The 23,038-nt window shown below is 34.0% G+C and overlaps 1 protein-coding gene across 1 annotated transcript in view; it reads right to left on the bottom strand.

Annotated features, from left to right (window-relative positions):
- Positions 1-6,297: 6,297 nt before the first annotated feature.
- LOC138314328 (ATP-binding cassette sub-family C member 3-like) overlaps positions 6,298-23,038 on the bottom strand; it is a 67,710-nt gene continuing 50,969 nt past the window's right edge. The window contains exons 12-17 of the mRNA XM_069254615.1: positions 19,216-19,288; positions 17,617-17,833; positions 15,614-15,851; positions 15,002-15,312; positions 13,286-13,485; positions 6,298-6,454 (exon numbers count right to left, since the gene is read on the bottom strand). Of these exons, the coding sequence (XP_069110716.1) occupies positions 6,298-6,454; positions 13,286-13,485; positions 15,002-15,312; positions 15,614-15,851; positions 17,617-17,833; positions 19,216-19,288 (1,196 nt within the window). The remainder of the gene's footprint in view (positions 6,455-13,285; positions 13,486-15,001; positions 15,313-15,613; positions 15,852-17,616; positions 17,834-19,215; positions 19,289-23,038) is intronic.

Raw genomic sequence — 23,038 nt, 5'->3', positions numbered from 1 at the left:
TCATACCATAAGGTATATAACACTTGCCTCATACCATAAGGTATATAACACTTGCCTACATACCATAAGGTATATCACACTCGCCTACATACCATAAGGTATATAACACTTGCCTCATACCATAAGGTATATAACACTTGCCTCATACCATAAGGTATATAACACTTGCCTCATACCATAAGGTATATAACACTCGCCTCATACCATAAGGTATATCACACTCGCCTACATACCATAAGGTATATCACACTCGCCTACATACCATAAGGTATATAACACTCGCCTACATACCATAAGGTATATAACACTCGCCTACATACCATAAGGTATATCACACTCGCCTACATACCATAAGGTATATAACACTTGCCTCATACCATAAGGTATATAACACTCGCCTACATACCATAAGGTATATAACACTTGCCTCATACCATAAGGTATATAACACTTGCCTCATACCATAAGGTATATAACACTTGCCTCATACCATAAGGTATATAACACTTGCCTCATACCATAAGGTATATAACACTGCCTTACCATAAGGTATATACACTTGCCTCATACCATAAGGTATATAACACTTGCCTCATACCATAAGGTATATACACACTTGCCTCATACCATAAGGTATATAACACTTGCCTACATACCATAAGGTATATAACACTTGCCTACATACCATAAGGTATATACACTGCCACATACATAGCACTTGCCTCATACCATAAGGTATATAACACTTGCCTTCATACCATAAGGTATATAACACTCGCCTACATACCATAAGGTATATAACACTTGCCTCATACCATAAGGTATATAACACTTGCCTCATACCATAAGGTATATAACACTCGCCTACATACCATAAGGTATATAACACTTGCCTCATACCATAAGGTATATAACACTTGCCTCATACCATAAGGTATATAACACTTGCCTTCATACCATAAGGTATATAACACTCGCCTACATACCATAAGGTATATAACACTTGCCTCATACCATAAGGTATATAACATTCGCCTACATACCATAAGGTATATAACACTTGCCTTCATACCATAAGGTATATAACACTCGCCTACATACCATAAGGTATATAACACTTGCCTTCATACCATAAGGTATATAACACTTGCCTTCATACCATAAGGTATATAACACTTGCCTCATACCATAAGGTATATAACACTTGCCTACATACCATAAGGTATAACACATTGCCTACATACCATAAGGTATATAACACTTGCCTCATACCATAAGGTATATAAACACTTGCCTACATACCATAAGGTATATACACTTGCCTACATACCATAAGGTATATAACACTTGCCTCATACCATAAGGTATATAACACTGCCTCATACCATAAGGTATATAACACTTGCCTCATACCATAAGGTATATAACACTTGCCTCATACCATAAGGTATATAACACTTGCCTTCATACCATAAGGTATATAACACTTGCCTCATACCATAAGGTATATAACACTTGCCTCATACCATAAGGTATATAACACTTGCCTCATACCATAAGGTATATAACACTTGCCTCATACCATAAGGTATATAACACTTGCCTACATACCATAAGGTATATAACACTTGCCTCATACCATAAGGTATAAACACTTGCCTCATACATAAGGTATATAACACTTGCCTACATACCATAAGGTATATAACACTTGCCTATACCATAAGGTATATAACACATTGCCTCATACCATAAGGTATATAACACTTGCCTCATACCATAAGGTATATATACCACACTTGCTCTACATACCATAAGGTATATAACACTTGCCTACATACCATAAGGTATATAACACTTGCCTACATACCATAAGGTATATAACACTTGCCTCATACCATAAGGTATATAACACTCGCCTACATACCATAAGGTATATAACACTCGCCTACATACCATAAGGTATATAACACTTGCCTACATACCATAAGGTATATAACACTTGCCTACATACCATAAGGTATATAACACTCGCCTACATACCATAAGGTATATAACATTCGCCTACATACCATAAGGTATATCACACTCGCCTACATACCATAAGGTATTTCACACTCGCCAATATACCGTTTAAGGTATGTCGAACTCGTTTATACGGCTTAAGGCATATCACATTCATCTATATACTGCTTAATTTATTTTAACTGAAACGAACAGCCACCAAATGATATGTTAAACATCATAAAGTACACTTATTCAAAATATCTCCAATACTTTTAAGTAACATAGGCATCAATTTACTGGAAAATATTTGTGTCAGTATTTCTCTGTGGTTCTATTTTACACTTGAATTTAACTTGTTGTGTTTAAGTAGAAAAGACATTAATTGATATCAGTGACGAACCTTTTGGCACTAAAGCATAAGAAGCTAAAACACAAATACATGTTGATATCATTTTCACGACAATAAAGGTCCAGAAAAGTTATACAATCGTTAAACGTAATTATTAATTAAAAATATTGAATGATTATATTTTAATTTAATACCCAAAAACCCTAGCGTAACATGGATATGATTATATAGTGATCATTGTGTGCCGATGTGCTTAACATCTGAATGGAGATCATCTAACGGGACCTAAACAATAAGATACAGGATCTGAATAGAGATCCTCCTAGGGGATTAAATCAATATAATACAGGATCTGAATAGATATCCCCCTAGAGAACTAAAGCAATAAGACACAGAATCTGAATAGAGATCGTCTTACATGTACCGGCTTAAAACAATAAAATACAGCATCTGAATACAGATCTTCCAACCTGACTAAAACAATAAAAGATACATGATCTGAATATAGATCCTCTTTTCGGACTAAACCAATATTAATTAAAAAACGGGATCTGGATAGATATCCTCTTTCCTGACTTAAACAATAAGATACAGGATCTGAATAGAGATCGTCTTACGGGACCTAAACAAGTAGATACAGGATCAGAATAGAGATCGTTTTACGGGACCTAAACAAGTAGATACAGGATCTGAATAGAGATCGTCTTACGGGACCTAAACAAGTAGATACAGGATCTGAATAGAGATCGTCTTACGGGACCTAAACAAGTAGATACAGGATCTGAATAGAGATCGTTTTACGGGACCTAAACAAGTAGATACAGGATCTGAATAGAGATCGTCTTACGGGACCTAAACAAGTAGATACAGGATCTGAATAGAGATCGTCTTACGGGACCTAAACAAGTAGATACAGGATCTGAATAGAGATCGTCTTACGGGACCTAAACAAGTAGATACAGGATCTGAATAGAGATCGTCTTACGGGACCTAAACAAGTAGATACAGGATCTGAATAGAGATAATCTTACTGGATTAAAACAATATAATAAGGATCTGAATAGAGATCGTTTTATCGGATTAAAACAATAATAAAATACAGCATTTGCATATAGATCTTCCTACCAGACTAAAACAATCAGAAAAGGGATCTAAATAGAGATCCCCCTACCGGATTAAAACCATAAGACTAATGACCTTAATAGAGATCGTCTTACTGGACTAAAATAATACGATACGGGATCTAAATAGAGATCATCTTGCCGGACTAAAACAATATGATACAGGATCTGAATATAGATCCTCTTACCGGATTTAAACCATAAGATACAGGATCTGAGTAGAGATCCTTTCATCGGACTAAAATAATAACAATGATACGTTGAACAAGAGACACATGGGCATTAACGGTCATCTGGCTATTGGCATAAAACAACATAATTACAGTATAAACAATTAAGGCCATAAAGGAACTTTTTAGCTGAAGTCTTCGTAATATACGATGATTTTGACATGTGCTTAGGCTGGGGTGACCAAGATTATATTTTGCAGTCCCGGAATAGTAGTTAACTTTCCTCATAAGGAAGAGAGCTAAAAGTTGTCATTTATTTGGAACGCGTTAAACTCATTCTGATTGCAAAAAAGTCGTCGAAATTTGAAGATACTTTGTACATTATTTTTTATGAAAAGGATACACATGCATTTTGAATTTAATTATCATCATGGCTGAAATATGTATGGTCTGTTACAACCCACTTTGAACAATTATTTCAAAGTCCGTTAAATCTGGTGCAAGTCAACGCAGTTTGAAAATAAGTCTTAATCATTTTAAATATGCATATCGCATTGTCATATTACAGTGAGTAGTAATGTTTTGAAATCATTATTTCAAAATTCAACATATTTCGTTAATTCGGCCGAAATGAAATTAGAACGTCAATTATAATCAATTTCCATTACTTACTTCTAACTTAGAAATGTTCTATAATATACATTATTATACTTCAAAATAAACCATTTTTTATCTTCTTTAAAACATTTTATACATATTCAATACACAATAGCCCATGATAAAGATGTCCTTATCCTTTTATTTATTCGATAATCTTTTTTGTATTTAAATACATGTCTTAAATATAATACATGATTTACACTAAAGTATAACTCCTTGAAAAACTTATTCTATTGAAAACAATATCAAAGCAATGACGTGTCTATATACACAAAAAATGAGTTTTTACAATCAAACATAAAACGTGATTAAATTTGTATTCCTCAAAATGAAAATAGAATTAACAACCATTGTAGAGTGCAGGTATATTGATATCTTATCACAGCACTTCTTTTGTTTCAAGATCTAATTCGTACTTTAAACATGCTGTTTTCATTCAAAGAATTGATTTACATAATGAGGTATCCTATGACACTTACTGGTAATTCTGCTTAATTACAGGTTTACCAATTCAAATTATATCATAACTTATTAAAAAGTAATTATATGAGAATATGTATACATTATTACATCCATTGGCAGCACGAAAAACACATATGTCTAGCTTTAAAACAATGTCACTCACATAGTGAAACATTTAAGTCAAATTAATTACGTAATAAGTCGACTTGACGAGAAAATAAGTCTACTTATCGAGATACTTGTGTACGAGTTCATACTGCCGTATACGTTTTCCGCTTTTCCGTTTTTCGTTTTTTTCAACATTTCTAAATGGGACAAGTCACTTGATTTGTTATCATTTTCCAACGCGATCGCAATGGTAGTTCTGAACAAAAAGTGGTAAAGTCAAGATAATTAAATGAAAACGAAACATATTATTTTCTATATATACTTATTTCGCCAGACTACCTAGCTAAGTCGTCTTAATTATCTCACTGTGTGAAGGCAAATACACGCCACCATATCCTTATATATTTGAAATATCATTTTAACTAGAACATGTTTTGAGAAAATCTGTAATTTATTCGTGACTCAGGAGCAGAATCGCGAACTTGTGGTAGGATTTCTTCAGAGAACATTTACATAACTTAAGTATTTTTAAAAATTGTTTTAGGAAAACAATGATTAAACAAAATTGTGTATTTTCAAATATGTGACAAGCACTAATATTCCACTATTATGATAGGCTTATATACTATTGGTACCAGAAGGTCAATATATAGAATGTGAACTCTATGCTATCCTATAGAGTCGCAACCAGGTTGATTTGGCGCTTATGAACTCCATTGCCCAGATATGCGTTCATTAGGGTGATATCCAGTGGCCATTGTTTTCCATTTAACAAACACATTAAAGATTCCTTTTAAAATAAAAAGGGCAAAAATAACTTTAAATCTAATATAAAAATAATGACATTTGAATCGTTTTATATGCTGTAAACCGCATAATAGAATTTTTACTAATGAGCTGAGTCTACGCTCTCGGTCCTATATCACAAATTAATAAATAGTATATACTTATAATTTAAACATAATACCATTAAAAGATGAAGTAACATGCAACTATAATTTTAATAATATTCCATATGAATCTAAAGCATAAAAGGCATTTGTAAAAATATCATCTATATTTAATAGATGTTTCCTAACTTTACACAGTATTCTAGTAATGAGAAGGCATTTGTAAAAAATATCATCTATATTTAGTAGATGTTTCTTAACTTTACACAGTATTCTAGTAATGAGAGCTGTTTTATACGTTACAACTTTTTTCAAAGTGTGTTGATATGTACCATATATAAAGCAAAATTAAAAAAGAAAATATTTTTCAAAGTGCGTTGAACCTGCACCATAGTTCATGCACTTTGAAATAAATTTTCAAAGTGCGTTAATTTTTCAAAGTGGGTTGTAACAACGGTCTTACGTTTGCAAGATTTCACCATAATGCTTAAGTGATCACCCAATGTAAAATGACACAAAGCTTATTCTGTTTATTTTAAACTAATCATACCGACCTGTAGTGCGTAGGTAATGGAAAGACCGACAATGGACCCTGTAATACCACTACCATCACGACTAATTACAGACAGCAAGGACGCAGCTACTATTATCAAGTTTCCCAGAAACTCTAACCGGAAGCCGAGCCATCTGTGAAAGAAAAATATACGATCAAAGGTGTTACAGTCAAAATATATCAGAACATGTTAACAATTACTAAATGAAGTGCAACTGCAGATCAATGGAAGGAACTTTACCCTGCAGTTTACAAGACCAATATAACAACATGAGTCCGCTGTCAACCAGTTACTCCCGGATTCACCTTTATTTTCACCAATGAATTTGTCATTTAATATGATGCATTTAGACCAGAACTTAAAAAAAAAAAATTCACACACTACTCAAATGCAGTCACGACTTCTTCGTCAGACCGATAATGTCGCCCATGGATATTAAGTAAAATTCATTAACCGATACAGGATCTGAATATAATTTCTCTTACCAGACAAAAACAATAAGACAGAGGATCTAAATAGAGATCCTCCTACCGGACTAACACAATAAGATACCGGATCTAAATAGCATTCTTTTACTGGACTTAAACAAAAAGACACAGGTTTTGAATAGAGATCATTTAACGGAGCAAAGCAATACGACATGATCTGAATAGAGATCATCATACCGGACTAAAACAATAAAACACATGATATAACTATAGATTCTCTTACCGGAAAAGTAAGATACAGGATCTGACTTCAGATTACTTACCTGATTAAAATAAATGGAGATCCTCTTACCGGATTAAAACAAAAAAGACACAGGATTTCAATAAGGATCATCTTTCCGGACAAAAAAAAGATACAGGATCTGATTAGAGATTCTCTTACCTGACCAAAACAAGAGGCCCAGAGGGACTGTATCGCTCACCTGGTTTGTAATGCCAAGTAATGTTCTAAATACAGGTTCATTGTTTCTTTTCTGAAGGAATTCAAATATTTGCCTCTAATTCCCCTATTGGGCCCTACCCCTCCTGCCCCCCGGGGGTCAGAGCCAAAATTTATACAAGTTCTGTTCCCCTTCCCTCAAGGATGTTTGTGGCCAATTTGGTTACAATCAATGCAGAACTCTTTGACAAGTAGCGATTTAAAGGAAATGTTGACGGACGGACGGACGGACGACGGACGCCGCTCCATGACATAAGCTCACCGGCCCTTCAGGCCAGGTGAGCTAAAAACGATACAGGACTAAAACAATACGATACATGAACTGAATAGAGATCATCTTACTGGAGCGAAACAATAAGACATCATCTGAATAGAGATCCTCCTACTGGATACAGGATCTGAATAGATATCCTTTTATCGGACTAAAACAATAAGATACAGGATCTGAATTGGGATCGTCTTACCGGACTTAACCTCTACGATACACGATCTGAATAGAGATCCGCTTACTTGACTTAAACAATAAGATACAGGATCTGAATAGAGATCGTCGTACCAGTTAAGAAGAATTAGATACATGATCCTTTTAATGAAAAAAACACAACAAGATAAGGATCAAAATTTAATTTGCTTGGTATTGATTTCTCAGTTAATTTAGATGAAATGACTAGTATAAATTACACAAAAGTGCAAACTAATATAAAAAATATCCTTGAGCATTGGTCAAGGAGACTCCTTACTCCTATTGAAAGAATTGTAGTTTTGAATTCAAGTATTATACCTAAATTCAATCATTTGTTTATATCCACTCCCACTCCTGGAAATACTTTCAATCAACATTTGAATACTTTATTCTTTAATTTCATATGGCAATCACCAGTTGATAAAATCAAAAGAAAAACATTAATATCAAATTATGAAAATGGTGGTCTTAAAATGGTTGATATTTCTGAATCCATATCTAGTTTGAAATCTACATGGATGCGAAGTCTTCTTAAAAGTAACAGAAAATGCTGGATTAATATCTTTGAAGCACAACACTTCCCAATACCATATGTATCATATTTAGGAACTGATTTTATCAAAAACCATAAAACAAATAATACATTTTGGACGCATGTTTTCCAGGCATGGGTTAGGGTATCTGAAGAAGTACAGGTGAGAACTTCTTCAGAATTTTTAAGACTTCCTTTATGGTACAACCCTATTTTTTGCATTGATAATAAATCCTTTTTTAACAAAAAATGGTTTGATAAGTGTGTTTGAAATGTTTGTGATTTGTTAGACCAAGAGAATAATTTTCTTTCTTTTAATGATTTCAAACAAAGATTCGGTACAGAATCAGAATTTTTTTTTGCTTTATCGAAGTATATGCAGTTCTATCAAGAAAATACGTAAGAATCTAAATTTAAACCTTAGTATGTTAAATAAACTAGATAGACCATTCATACCTAGCCATATTCATATTTTATTTAAAAGTATTAAGGGATGTAAAGACATGTATTTTTGTTTAATTGAAAAAAATAAAGGTTTGATAACATCAGAGCAGAAATGGAAGCAACAAGATGTCTTTAGAAACATACACTGGAAAAACGAATATAACATACCTTTTCTAATTACCAAAGATACATCAATACAATGGTTCCAGTATAGACTACAACACCGTATACTGCCTTTGAATAATTACTTAAAAATTATAAATATCTCTGAAAATAATATATGTAATATCTGTAATACAGAAGTTTAAACCATTGAACATGTTTTTTGGTATTGTCAAAAATCTTTTGAAATATGGCAAAATATTTGAAAAAAACTATTAATGTGGTGGAATTTAAATTAGAAACAATATTGTTTGGTGAGACTGAAAATTTTTCAATACCTCTCATTTTGATTATTCTTTATATGAAGTTTTATATTTTTCTGTATCAAGAAAAAAACAAAACATAAATATGCAAGGTTTGAGTGAGTTTTTGTTAACAAAATATGATGTTGAAAAAAAGCTGTCAATTACAAATGGATGTATTGATTAATTTGATCAAATATGGATCAATTGGAAATATATTTTTGAATAGTTCTTGAAATATGCCAATCGATGTTTTATGATGTTTTTATGTTGTAGTACTTAAATATGTATGATTTGAATCTTTTTTGTTTTGTTTTGTGTATTGTCTACAATTCTTTATATATATATATGTGTGTGTGTGTCTTTTTGTGCTAGATTTTGTTTGTATATACAAATATTCTATTCACTCCTGTCCACTACAAACATTAAACCAAAACAATTAAATTCCAAATCTTAATATGAACAGAATACTCAACACACAAGTAATTATCTTAAAAAGTTTTTCCTTTTTTCCCTTTAACTATAATGGCTCTAAAAATTATACTTATTGTTTAAATTGATGCATGCTGTGCGAGAGCCCTCCTGTGCGAGGACATTATTGTTCGGGGAGTTGACCCCAGGGCACCCTAACCCTGGCAGCTCTCACCAAATTCCCGATGTGTATATACATTTGTTGCAATGCCACAAATGTATATACACATCATATACAGCTGGGGGAATAAAATATTTGTACTGTGAAAAAAAATAAGAATCTGAATAGAGATCCTTTATCGGACTAAAACAATAAAATATTGGATCTAAATAGATATCCTCTTATCAGACTAAAACAATAAGACACAAGATCTGAATAGAGATCCTCTAACCGGATTTAATCAAGAAGATACAGTCTCTGAATAAGGATCCTCTTGCGACTAAAACTATAATACACAGAATTTTAATAGAGATCATCTTACCGGACTTAAACAATAAGATAAGGATTTGAATAGAGATCTTCGTACCGGTCTAAAACAATAAGACATAGGATCTAAGTAGATATCATTTTACTGGACTAAAACAAAAAGGCATGGGATTTGAATAGAGATCATCTTACCGGACCGAAACAATAAGAAATGATCTGAATATAGATTATCTAATCGGACTTAAACAATAGGACATGATTTGATTAGAGATCATCCTACCGGATTAAAACAATAAGATAAGGGATCTGAATACAGATCTTCTTACCGGACATAAACAAATAGATACAGTATCTGAATAGAGATCCTCTTACCGGACAAAATCAATATGATACAGGATCTGAATAGATATCCTTTTATCGGACTAAAACAATAAGATGCTGGATCTGAAGATCCCCTTACTGGACTTAACCAATACGATGCAGGATCTGAATAGAGATCCGCTTACTGGATTAAAACAATAAGATACAGGATATGAATAGAGATCGTCTTACCGGACATAAACAATCAGATCCATGATCTGAATAGAGATCGTTTTACTGGAAAAAACAACAAGATACAGGATCTAAATAGAGATCCTCTTATCGGACTTAACCAATAGGACATGATCTTAATAAAGATCATCCTAACGGATAAAAACAATAAGATATGGGATCTGAAGAGATCTTCTTACCGGACGTAAACAATTAGATACAGTATCTGAATAGAGATCCTCTTACCGGACAAAACCAATATTATACCGGATCTGAATAGATATCCTTTTATGGGAATAAAATAATAATACACAATAAGATACAGGATCTGAAAAGTAAGTAACACTTTAACAAACTTGGTAGCCCTTCCCTTCAGCATGCTATAGACTTTATATAAGGTCTCTTGCCCTCTCAGTTATTGAAATGAAATTGTTTAACGATTTTAGCCTTTTTGACCCCTGTGACCGTGAACGCTGGTCAATGTCATTCATTTGCATAGGCTTGATAGCCCTTCATTCCAGCATGCTACAGGCCTAATATCAGGTATATATGCATCTGCGTTATTGACAAGAGACAAGAAGTCACACATAATTAGGATGAATATGAAGATATTGTATTTTTTTTTCTTGTTAAGACGGTAAGAGTTGATACTTAAAACAACTGCTGTTAATTATATCTGAATTCTCATATCTGAATACGAAAAATGTTATACCAGACCCACAACTTTCTTACACATTTCTTCGTCCAGTCCAGACCTGGCTTTTTCTACTAAAGACGCTTTACCGCGTTTAATTCTCTAGAAATTAACTTGAACAATAGAAGGTGCAAAAGACTTATCAACATCTACTAACTTGTCGGGTATTGCTTTTGTATTTGAATTTCAACTTAAATACATAATTTCAAAAAATTATTTCGTTTAATTTTCTTTATGTTTTGTTCACATAATTAGACAGTTGTTTGGGTTATGATGAAATAATATAAAAAAAAAATTGAACGCGGAATTTTTGAGTAATTAGCCTTTCGATACCCCTACCCCCTAGAAAATGACTTTTTTTCACAATTATATTATCAGACCAAAAACGAGCGGTAATATTTTTATAAATAACATCTTATATAATCAACATTATAAAGTGTAATAGTGTGATAATATAAATTGTTAATTTTATGTCACGATGCCCCCGATTTGAGGCTATACAAAGCAAAGAAATGGCACAAATAAACCATTATTTTGCCAGGATATAATATCTGAAAAATGAATATGGCAAATTCCGTGTAAACATTCCACTTCAGTTACCCTTTGGACAATACATGATTTTATATTGTTTTAGCGGAAAAAATATTCTATCAAAATCTATCGTTCAATCGTCAAGATATCTTAGCTTAAATAGTCGTTTGAGGCAGATATTCAAGAATATGGCGCCGAAATTGTAGCGATGAAAAACAACAATGTCGATAAAATCAATGTCATCATATACAACTCTATGTCTTTGTATTTTTTTGAGGAGATATCAGCATATCTAATACATGTAGATATATTTTAATTATTCGAAGTAAACTAAAACAGATTTTTTGATCCTCAATATAACCTGTACGGATAGTGTACAGTACGCCTAAGAAAAAAATCTCTTATTCTTAATCCTCGATCTACGTTCAGCTGATTACTGAACTGTAGACAGGAAAACGACTACATGTACATGTTTAGTTTCTATATCACAGATATAATACTGTTGTTGACACTAGCTAACGTGTGCTTTTTCGTAAGATAGTATTTGATCAACTGAATTCGAGTACTTCCATGCATTTTCTCAAAGCAGGAAAGACATACATCATCTAATTACAGTAGTTAGACCTATGTCTTATCGTACATGTATACAGTAAATAAAGTCTTTTTTCTCGAACGTGTAAGTGCTTACTGAAGATTTTTAAATTTCCCGCGTTTCGTAGAATAGCGGGAAATATTTATCCTGCAGTTACATAACGTACACGTGGCATTGAAGAACGCGTGCGGTTGGGCTGGTAGGGTATCGGGTAGCGAGGTTTGGTCATTCTAGCGTTCGGTTAGCTACAGGAACGACCTATTCAATTTAACCTTTTAAGGTAAGATTGATATATATATATACATATAACATATACATGGCTGTGTTTTTGTCAAGGCCGGTTTGCGTTTTTTTTTTTTTTGCGTATTTAGCATCTTTAGGCAATATCAATGATCAATGGGTGGTTGATGATCGGGTTTTTATTCAATGTAATAGAAATCCCAGCGAAGTATAAACCTTAAGAATTGGGCTGGTACACCTCCTGTCACCCACAAGCGCATTCGATCACTGTTCGAAACGTCCTTAAGGCATGAAAACAGTCTCGATTAATCAGAAAATAGGATATGCTGGTTACAATGATTCGCTCTCGTACAGAAACTTTCTATATCTTGTAATTATTGTATATTCAGCTGCATATTTTACTCCCTACTCAGACACTCAGAAAGATACAATCACGCCTGTCTGTAAAGACCACCCAAGGGACCAAGACAAAATGGTCTTTATAACAATGAAAGTGGGGAAATTGTGTTGAAATAACCATTTTGAGACAATGATAAAGTGGAATTATTAAGTAATGATCTATATACAGAGGTGGATGTTAACACAGATTTGGCTGAAGTCATTTTGGTCAGATAAGAAGAAAGGAAAGCTAGGAAAAATTACTCTCACGGTTAACTGATAGTATGTATCCTTGATGAGCACTTAAGGCATGACTTTCTATGTGTTTACCTGTTTGATGAATAACTTGCAAAAGAGTATTTCTGGTTGATGTCGACCCTTTTCTCTGACTCTGCAATGAACTTGTGTTGAACGTTGTAGGCCCGGATAACACTTACACCAGACAGTGTTTCACTGAAGTGGTTATAGATAGGTGATCGCGTCTTAGATTCAACTCTTTTCAGCTGGCGTGATGTCGGAATATAAAATCGCTGTCGACGAAATCAAATTTTCAATCTTGAAATCAAGATAAATATTTCGTAAACTGCATATTTTTATTTACAAACCATACTACATATCGTTGAAAACATCGACAATATCGAATCAAAGACTCGTATCTCAAAAACTATCATTCGATGGAATTGTTTTATCTAAACGCAAAGTCGATCCCATTTACTTGCAGGCATTAAATGATCGTGAAAGGTCTAGAAATACTGATTGTTAAAAAAACTCTCACTTACCAGGACTTAAAAATGTATTTCATACTAGTTCAAGGAATGAAACGGGGTCTAAAATGAATTTTTACTAGTTCAAGGAGGAGATTACCAGTTCGAGAAATGGAATGGAGGGGATCGGCAAATGAATCATTTACCAGTTCAAGAAATTTATTAGGGGGGGTACAAATGAATTATTTACCAGTTCACGAAATGAGATAAGGTTCCACAAAAAACGACTATTATTTTACCGGTTCAGGGGAGGAGATGTAACCAATACAAATGTATCATTTACCAGTTCAAGGGAGGAGACGAGGCTTATAAATGTATCATTTACCAGTTCAAGTATGATATAGGGTCTACAAATGTATTATTTACCAGTTCAAGTATGAGATAGGGTCTACAAATGTATTATTTATTAGTTCGAGGGAGGAGACGAAGCCTATAAATTTATTATTTACGAGTTTAAGGGAGGAGACGAGGCTTATAAATGTATCATTTACCAGTTCAAGTATGATATAGGGTCTACAAATGTATTATTTACCAGTTCAAGTATGAGATAGGGTCTACAAATGTATTATTTATTAGTTCGAGGGAGGAGACGAAGCCTATAAATTTATTATTTACGAGTTTAAGGGAGGGGACGAGACTTACAAATGTATTATTTACCAGTTCAAGTATGAGATAGGGTCTACAAATGTATTATTTATTAGTTCGAGGGAGGAGACGAAGCCTATAAATTTATTATTTACGAGTTTAAGGGAGGGGACGAGACTTACAAATGTATTATTTACCAGTTCAAGTATGAGATAGGGTCTACAAATGTATTATTTACCAGTTCGAGGGAGGAGACGAGGCCTATAAATGTATTATTTACCAGTTCAAAGAAGGATGTGGAATCTATAACCGTATTATTTACCAGTTCAATGAAGGATATGGAACCTATAAATGTATTATTTACCAGTTCAAGGGAGGAGACGAGGCCTATAAATGTATTATTTACCAGTTCAAGGGAGGAGACGAGGCCTATAAATGTATTATTTACCAGTTCAGGGGAGGAGACGAGGCCTATAAATACCAGTTCAAGGAAGGATGTGGAACCTATAAATGTATTATTTACCAGTTCAAGAGAGGGAATGAGGCATATAAATGTATATTTACCTGTTCCAGGGAGTAGATAAGGCCAATAAAATATATTAACAATTCAAATGGAGGAAATGGAACCTGTGTGGGAGATTTCTCATGTATTAGTTGTACAAGGACTGAAATGAGACCTATACAATGGTTAACCTACCTGTACAAGGAAGTAGATAAAACCTACTGGTACAATGATGACCATAAAGAAAGGGGTACTGTAAGATATAACGAACAATGACCCAACTACTGTAAAAAGACAGTCGAGGAACATCTGAAACGTCATTGGAAGTTCGCGGTCAATAACATCCATATCCTGGGAGAAACGATTGATGATTCGGCCAACTGGTGTTGTATCAAAGAAGGACATGGGTGAACGTAAAATGCCATGTAGCATCTCAGAATGTAATACTTTTGATGCTTTCACTGCTCTTATGACTAGTATTATTGAGAATGCCGTAATGAAAAGACCTGAAACAAAACATACAGAGACAAAATTGAAGCATGCTTTCTTGCAGACATTTATAGCAAAAGAGCTTAAACTAGAGAATGTTTGGTGTTTTAGAAATCCAGGAATATTTGAATGAATATTACTGTGTATGATTCATAAACTGTTACCATAAGAATAGTGAGGTAAAATATTTTAAAGCATTAATTAAATTAAAAATCATTTTATTTTCCCGCCTCCATATCTAACAAAATGTCCCGAGAACAACCACAAATTAAAAAACATAGATATATAAAATGCTATTTCAAAAGAGTTTCTTCTTACCTTGTCCTGCCCCGAGTACTCCATATATACCCAAATAGTAGCTGTTTTTATCCATGTAGATTGCACTATCTGGTGGTCCAATGGTACGGTTATTGAGCGTTGAGTCCCCTGTCCATTTACTAAGCCATATGTTTCCAATGACAGCCAGAGCCTGGTAACCTGCACTTATGAACACTATCAGGATGAAATATGGAACTCCAATGGATCGGGCATAAGCGAAAAACACAGCAAGTTTCACCTAAACAGAACAGCATCTTTGTTAACTCTATAAAAACATCTAAACATTTTGTCAATTGTAAAGTTACAAAACCTGACGCCCATTAGAACTCAATAAATAAACAGCTACATAACTAAACGTTGATTACGTGTAATTTGTCAAACTACAAACTTACGGATAGGGTAGATAACACATAGATAGATACATCATGGTCTAGATAACACATGGATAGATACCTCATGGTCTAGATAACACGTGGATACATATATCACGGTCTAGATAACACATGGATATATATATCATGGTCTAGATAACACATGGATAGATACCTCAGGGTCTAGATAACACATGGATACATATATCACGGTCTAGATAACACATGAATATATATATATATCACGGTCTACATAACACATGGACATATATATTAGGGGCGTAAGAAGTAAGGGGGCAGGGGGGGGCAGGGGGCAGGGGGGGGCAGGGGGGGGGCAGGGGGGGGGGCAATTGCCGGGCAGGGGGGGGGGCAATTGCCGGTCCTCCTGCACATTTTTGTACTTCATTTAAGAAAATTTTCCGCTTCGCGGCGCGTTTCCTAAAACGTTCAAGCACGTAATATTCAAACCTTTGATAATGAAAATTCAATACACACGACCTAGAATAAAAATGTCCATCAAGGGATTATACTATTTCACAAAATGCTTCTTAACAGATTAATTTGCTTATATGTCTTAGCAAGACAATCAATTCATTATTATTTTGAGTTACACAACAATGTGCCGATGGTGTGAATCCGGTATATTCAGATCGAGCTGGGTTGTTTAATGGTAAGACGACGCTCACAATTATCATTTCTAAATGCAGGTAATTTTAAATAGAAAAATAACGTGTTAAGAACGCTTAAAAATCATAAAAATACAAAACCGTAATATTTTTTTCTCGAGGGAGACCCCCGGACCCCACAAAAACCTAAATCTCGCGCCTACGACGTTCGCATATTCAAAAAAATGCATCGTAAAACTCATTTCAGCCATTCTAAATCGTAAATTCTTTTCTCGAGGGAGAACCAAGGACCTCCCAAACAACAAAATCTCACGCCTTCGGTGCTCGTAAATTCATCAAAATTCATCGTAAAACTTATCTCAGCCATTCTTCTCGGGGAGACCCCGGACACCCTAAACACAAAACTCTCACGCATTCGGCGCTCTCAAATTCAACAAAATTCATCGTAAAACTCATCTCTGCCATTCTAAATCTTACATTTTATTCCTGGGGGGGGGAGACCCCCGCATCCCCCAAACACCAAAACCTCCTTCGGCGCTCGAAAAATCATCAAAATATATTGTTAAACTCATCTCAGTCATTCTAAGTCGTATTATTTTCCAGGGGATACCCCTCTACCCCCAAACCCGTACGCTAGTTTGCGTATTCATTAATTTTCAGTTAGCGACGCCAATGACTATAGATGTGTACAAGGATTATATGTAATGATATATGAAAAATAATATATCAAGTATCTCCAGTGGGTGCGGGGAGCGTAAAGGGGGGGAGGGGGGTGTTACGAAATATTGAGGACCTTTGCCCCCTCCATTACGTTTCATCTTCCTACGCCACTGTATATCACGGTCTAGATAACACATGGATACATATATCACCGTCTATATAACACATGGATACATATATCACGGTCTAGTTAGCACATGGATACATATATCATGGCCTAGATAACATATCGATAGATACTTCACGGTCTAGATTACACATGGATAAATACACCACGAATACATACGCTTCCTGTTTCAGATTTCTCTTCCTCTATCAATTTGTTTGCCATTTTTTTCTCCATCTCAGCTTCCTTTCCCAATTGGTGTTTCTTTTCAACATCAGTTTGAGACATTAATCTTTCCATTCCTTTCTTCTTTTCACCATCAATTTCAGACAATCCCCTTTCTAGCCCCTTTGACTTCCTCCTTTTATTATCTGCGCCGCTCTCTGACTCTGAAAGTCTACAAGGCCAGATTAAAATTACAGTAAAACTTCGATATAATGAATACCGTGGAGAAATAATTCGATATAACAGAAATTCGCTTAAGAGTTTGTGAAACTGAAAGTTAATCAAAGTCAATAGGCTGATTGCACCCCAAATCAACGTTATAAGCTGGCACATCTTCATGAGGCCGACATGACGGGATACTGTGTTACAAATTCCGAAGTCCCCAACAATGTCCATTTCGGAAGATTTTCCATTATCAACAAGTTATACTTGTTTATTCATATTTCTTTATCTATGGATCGATTCCTGTTTTGGTCACACGATTCACTTTAAAACAACTTTCAGAACTAAATTCTAGAACAAATTTTAAATTGAGCAAATCATAATTTGACGGAATGTATAGATAAAGAAGAGCCAAAACCGGTGATAAGCAGGTTTGTTTTAAAAATGTTTAATTGTATTGTATTATAAAACATTCCATACAAGTAGATATCAAAATGAATTAAGACTCGTAACCTTTTCACTGAAGCAAGTACATATGTATAAATGTGAAAGACAGCCGCAATACGCCGATTCCGGGATACTGTTCTGGGAGGAAGATAGAAAACGTTGATTTGGTCAGGTGACCTTAACAAATTTAGGGCACATTTTTCCGTTACGGCGGTGACACGTATAGGCAAAGAATACCAATGTCCAAGTAGTGGTCTTTGTCGAATGCTCAATAACGGAACTAAGATAAATTGTTATGTTTTGTGTATCGTATGTGTTACTGTTTTTTTAAATGTACCCAGGTAACAAAATATTTGTGATTTCCAACTGTTTGACGACAGTCTCATTTGATGCCACAACTTACATGTCATTTCCTTGTGTAGTGTCAAGGTTTAGGGCTATTAAATTTTCATGCATAATATATGTAATAATATATTATATTTAATACGATATCTTTTGATAACTAGTGTTATTTTGTCTGTCATAATATATAATTTTCCACCCATGTACAATAATTACATATGCTGCCATTTTGTTTCAAATGTGGCCTAACAAGTGACGTGGTGATGAAAGTTACATGACTAAGCTGTCTGAACGTTGTATTACGAAAATGGCGTATTTCTCGACTTAATACTTCATAACACTATGCAGTAATACAATACATATATCTAATATATATATATATATATATATATATTCCATCTGTTCAAAATAAATTACCAGTGCTGATTAATCATTGCAGTGTAGATGCTCAAAAATAAAGGTTTTGTGATGACAAGATTTTATATTTAATATCTACATTTGAATGGTAATGAGTTGCAATTGTAAATTGCATTTTCTACCAGCACAGGAAGCTATTAGTGGCAATATCTCTTAGAGCACTGTTGCATGATGTCTTTTTGTTACCTTAGCAGCTCCCCACCATCATCTGAATTTATGGATGTGAGTCGCTGGAGGATCCTGGCTTTGGTTTCAGCAACTGAATATAGAAATAGGCAATGTCAGCTAGACATATGTTATATATATACATATTATTATTAATTTAAATGTCTACATTTGCTCCCTCCTTGTCTCTGTACTAAATATGAGCTTGGTAATTATCAGTCAAATGGTTCGATGTGGTTAGCATTGATATAAAGATCTTGTCCCTCCTTGCCTATATACTAAAATATAAACTATATGGTAACTATCAGTCTAATGGTTTCATGGATTTAGCATTAATATGAAGGTCTTGTCCCTCCTTACCTATATACTAAAATATAAACTATATGGTAACTATCAGTCTAATGGTTTCATGGATTTAACATTGATATGAAGGCCTTGTCCCTCCTTACCTATATACAAAAATATAATCTATAAAGTAACTATCAGTCGAATGGTTTCATGGATTTAACATTGATATGTAGGTCTTGTCCCTCCTTACCTATATACTAAAATATAAACTATAAGGTAACTATCAGTCTAATGGTTTCATGGATATAACATTGATATAAAGGTCTTGTATAAAGGTCTTGTCCCTCCTTACCTATTTACTAAAATATAAACTATATGGTAACTATCAGTCTAATGGTTTCATGGATTTAACATTGATATAAAGGTCTTGTCCCTCCTCTCCTTACCTATATACTAAAATATAAACTATATGGTAACTATCAGTCGAATGGTTTCATGGATTTAACATTGATATGAAGGTCTTGTCCCTCCTTACCTATATACTAAAATATAAACTATATGGTAACTATCTGTCTAATGGTTTCATGGATTTAACATTGATATAAAGGTCTTGTCCCTCCTTACCTATATACTAAAATATAAACTATAAGGTAACTATCTGTCTAATGGTTTCATGGATTTAACATTGATATAAAGGTCTTGTCCCTCCTTACCTATATACTAAAATATAAACTATAAGGTAACTATCAGTCTAATGGTTTCATGGATTTAACATTGATATGAAGGTCTTGTCCCTCCTTACCTATATACTAAAATATAAACTATAAGGTAACTATCTGTCGAATGGTTTCGTGGATTTAACATTGATATGAAGGTATTGTCCCTCCTTGCCTATATACTAAAATATAAACTATATGGTAACTATCTGTCGAATGGTTTCATGGATTTAACATTGATATGAAGGTATTGTCCCTCTTTGCCTATATACTAAAATATAAACTATATGGTAACTATCTGTCTAATGATTTCATGGATTTAACATTAATATGAAGGCCTTGTCCCTCCTTACCTATATACTAAAATATAAACTATATGGTAACTATCAGTCGAATGGTTTCATGGATTTAACATTGATATGAAGGTCTTGTCCCTCCTCTCCTTACCTATATACTAAAATATAAACTATATGGTAACTATCAGTCGAATGGTTTCATGGATTTAACATTGATATGAAGGTCTTGTCCCTCCTTGCCTATATACTAAAATAGGAACTAAATGGTAATTATCTGTCTAATGGGTTAGATGGATTTAGCACCGATATGAAAGTCTTCTCCTCCTTACCTATGTATAAAGAAATACTAATTACATTTACATTATATATAATAAAAATGATAATAAGAGCTTCAAGGGATCTTGGCGCCCACCCAAAAAATGATCTATGTCTAACAAATGAAAAAGGGATCTTATCATTGCGTTTTTAAACTTAAAATTCTTTTTTTCTGCTTTTCAAACTTAAAACTATCAAAATCCAAGATGGTAGTCGGCAATCTTGTTGTCGACTGATCAGTCCCAAAATGCATTAGACAGAACTAGGGCCATAGACGAACCTACAGATGAAATTTGGAAAAAATCCCTCCAGTGCTTTCTGAGAAATAGCGGTAACAAACCTCAACTATCAAAATCCAAGATCGAACCCAAAATACAATATGCACAACTAGAACCCTAGGGGAACATACATATGAAATTTTAAATAGATTCCTTCAGTACATTCTGAGAAATAGCGGTACAAACTTCAACTACCAAAATCAAAGATTGCGACCGGTCAACCATCTTTTCAACCGATTGGTCCCAAAATGCATTATGCGCAACTAGGGCCTTAGGGGAACCTACATATCAATTTGAGAACGATCCCTTCAGTACCTTCTGCGAAATAGACTTTCTGCGAAATAGCAGTAACAAACTTTAACTATCAAAATCCATGATGACTGTCTGGCGGCTATTTTGTTAACCAATCGGTCCCGAAATGAAATATGCACAATTAGGACCCTAAGGGAACATACATATGAAATTTGAGAATGGTCTGTTCATTTCTGTCTGAGAAATAGCGGTAGCAAACCTCAACTACCAAATTCCATGATGGCTGCCTGGCGGTCATATCGTTTTTCAGTCATTAAATCAGTATGACACTCATAGGGCCGTAGTAGAACCTACAAATAAAATTTGAGACAGATCCTTTCAGTACCTTCTGAGAAATAGCGGTAACAAACCTCAACTGCCAAAATCAAAGAGAGCTGCATGGCTGCCATATTATTTTTCCTGAAAATCAGCATGACACTCTTAGGGACCAAGAAACCATTGATGTAAAATTTGAGAAATATCCGTGCAGTACTTCTCAAGAAATAGCGGTAACAACCATTGTTTACGGACGGACGACGGATGACGGACGAAAAGCGATTTGAATAACTCTTCTCACATGTGGTCCAACATATTAAATGTACAGTTACAGCAGAGTTAATAAACATACATTAAGTATATAAGAAAACAAATATCACAGAAATAGTAATTCATATCAAAGAAAAATTATTATATAACACAAAATGAAATAATAATATCACAGTCTAGAGAAATACAGGAACTTGCTAAAGTGTACACATAAAAGCCATGCAAACATAAACTCTAGGGTTGTAATTAGTGATAATAAAATAATAAACAGAAATATGTGTCTTGTATACAATATATGCCAATATGACAAAAATAAAATTTGACAGATTATATGATAACATAGCATACATTAAAGGGACAATTCAGTCTAAGAGAACATTCATTTGTACATATTATCGGAAAAAAAACCCAGTTCTAATGGAAATTAGATCAGTCGGTTTTACTGTGATATGCCAGAAAAGCCCATGGTGATGAAATGCGTGTGCGATGTTCAAACTCGCTTGCTGTCCGCCATTACACATTGTGGTCGAACATCTTGTATGCCGAACCTGTCCCTTGCTCGTAGAGTAATGCAACTTTTGTCTAGAACTGCTCAAATCGCTCTCACAGTAGTGTGTTTACCTTATTAGGTGAATTATCTTGCCTAAAAATCATTTTATCACCTCCTCAGTGGTTATGTAGTTCATTAGTTTAACGTGCGTGACTTTGGCTTGGGTATGGGTACAGCGTACATATTGTACCAATTAAAATACTAAACAACGGTATCAATTAAAATACTAAACAATGGCGTGGAATTTGTCAATATTTTATGTTATATGTTTGATAAGAAATGTAGAACAATACATTTATGCCATATTTTGCTTCTTGGTTATGTAAAAGAATTAGTCTGAGTGAATTGTCTCTTTAAACAAGAAGTAGATGCTATATGATAACATAAAATACTCAAATAAGGATTTAAAATATAACACATAATAAGCCACAGATAAAGAAATTGTAGTTGTAGTCCATACATAAAATCAATGATTATTATTATGAAGTTCAAAGAAATGCCTTTTGCTTTCAACCTTGAAAGTGTTAAGGGATGTTTTTCCGTGACTCTTGAAGAAGGCTTTGC

Source organism: Argopecten irradians, chromosome 1, assembly GCF_041381155.1.
Source record: "Argopecten irradians isolate NY chromosome 1, Ai_NY, whole genome shotgun sequence".
NCBI classification, from domain to species: domain Eukaryota; kingdom Metazoa; phylum Mollusca; class Bivalvia; order Pectinida; family Pectinidae; genus Argopecten; species Argopecten irradians.
The sequence above is the reverse complement of the archived record's forward strand: the minus strand, read 5'-3'. Positions and strand labels throughout refer to the sequence as shown.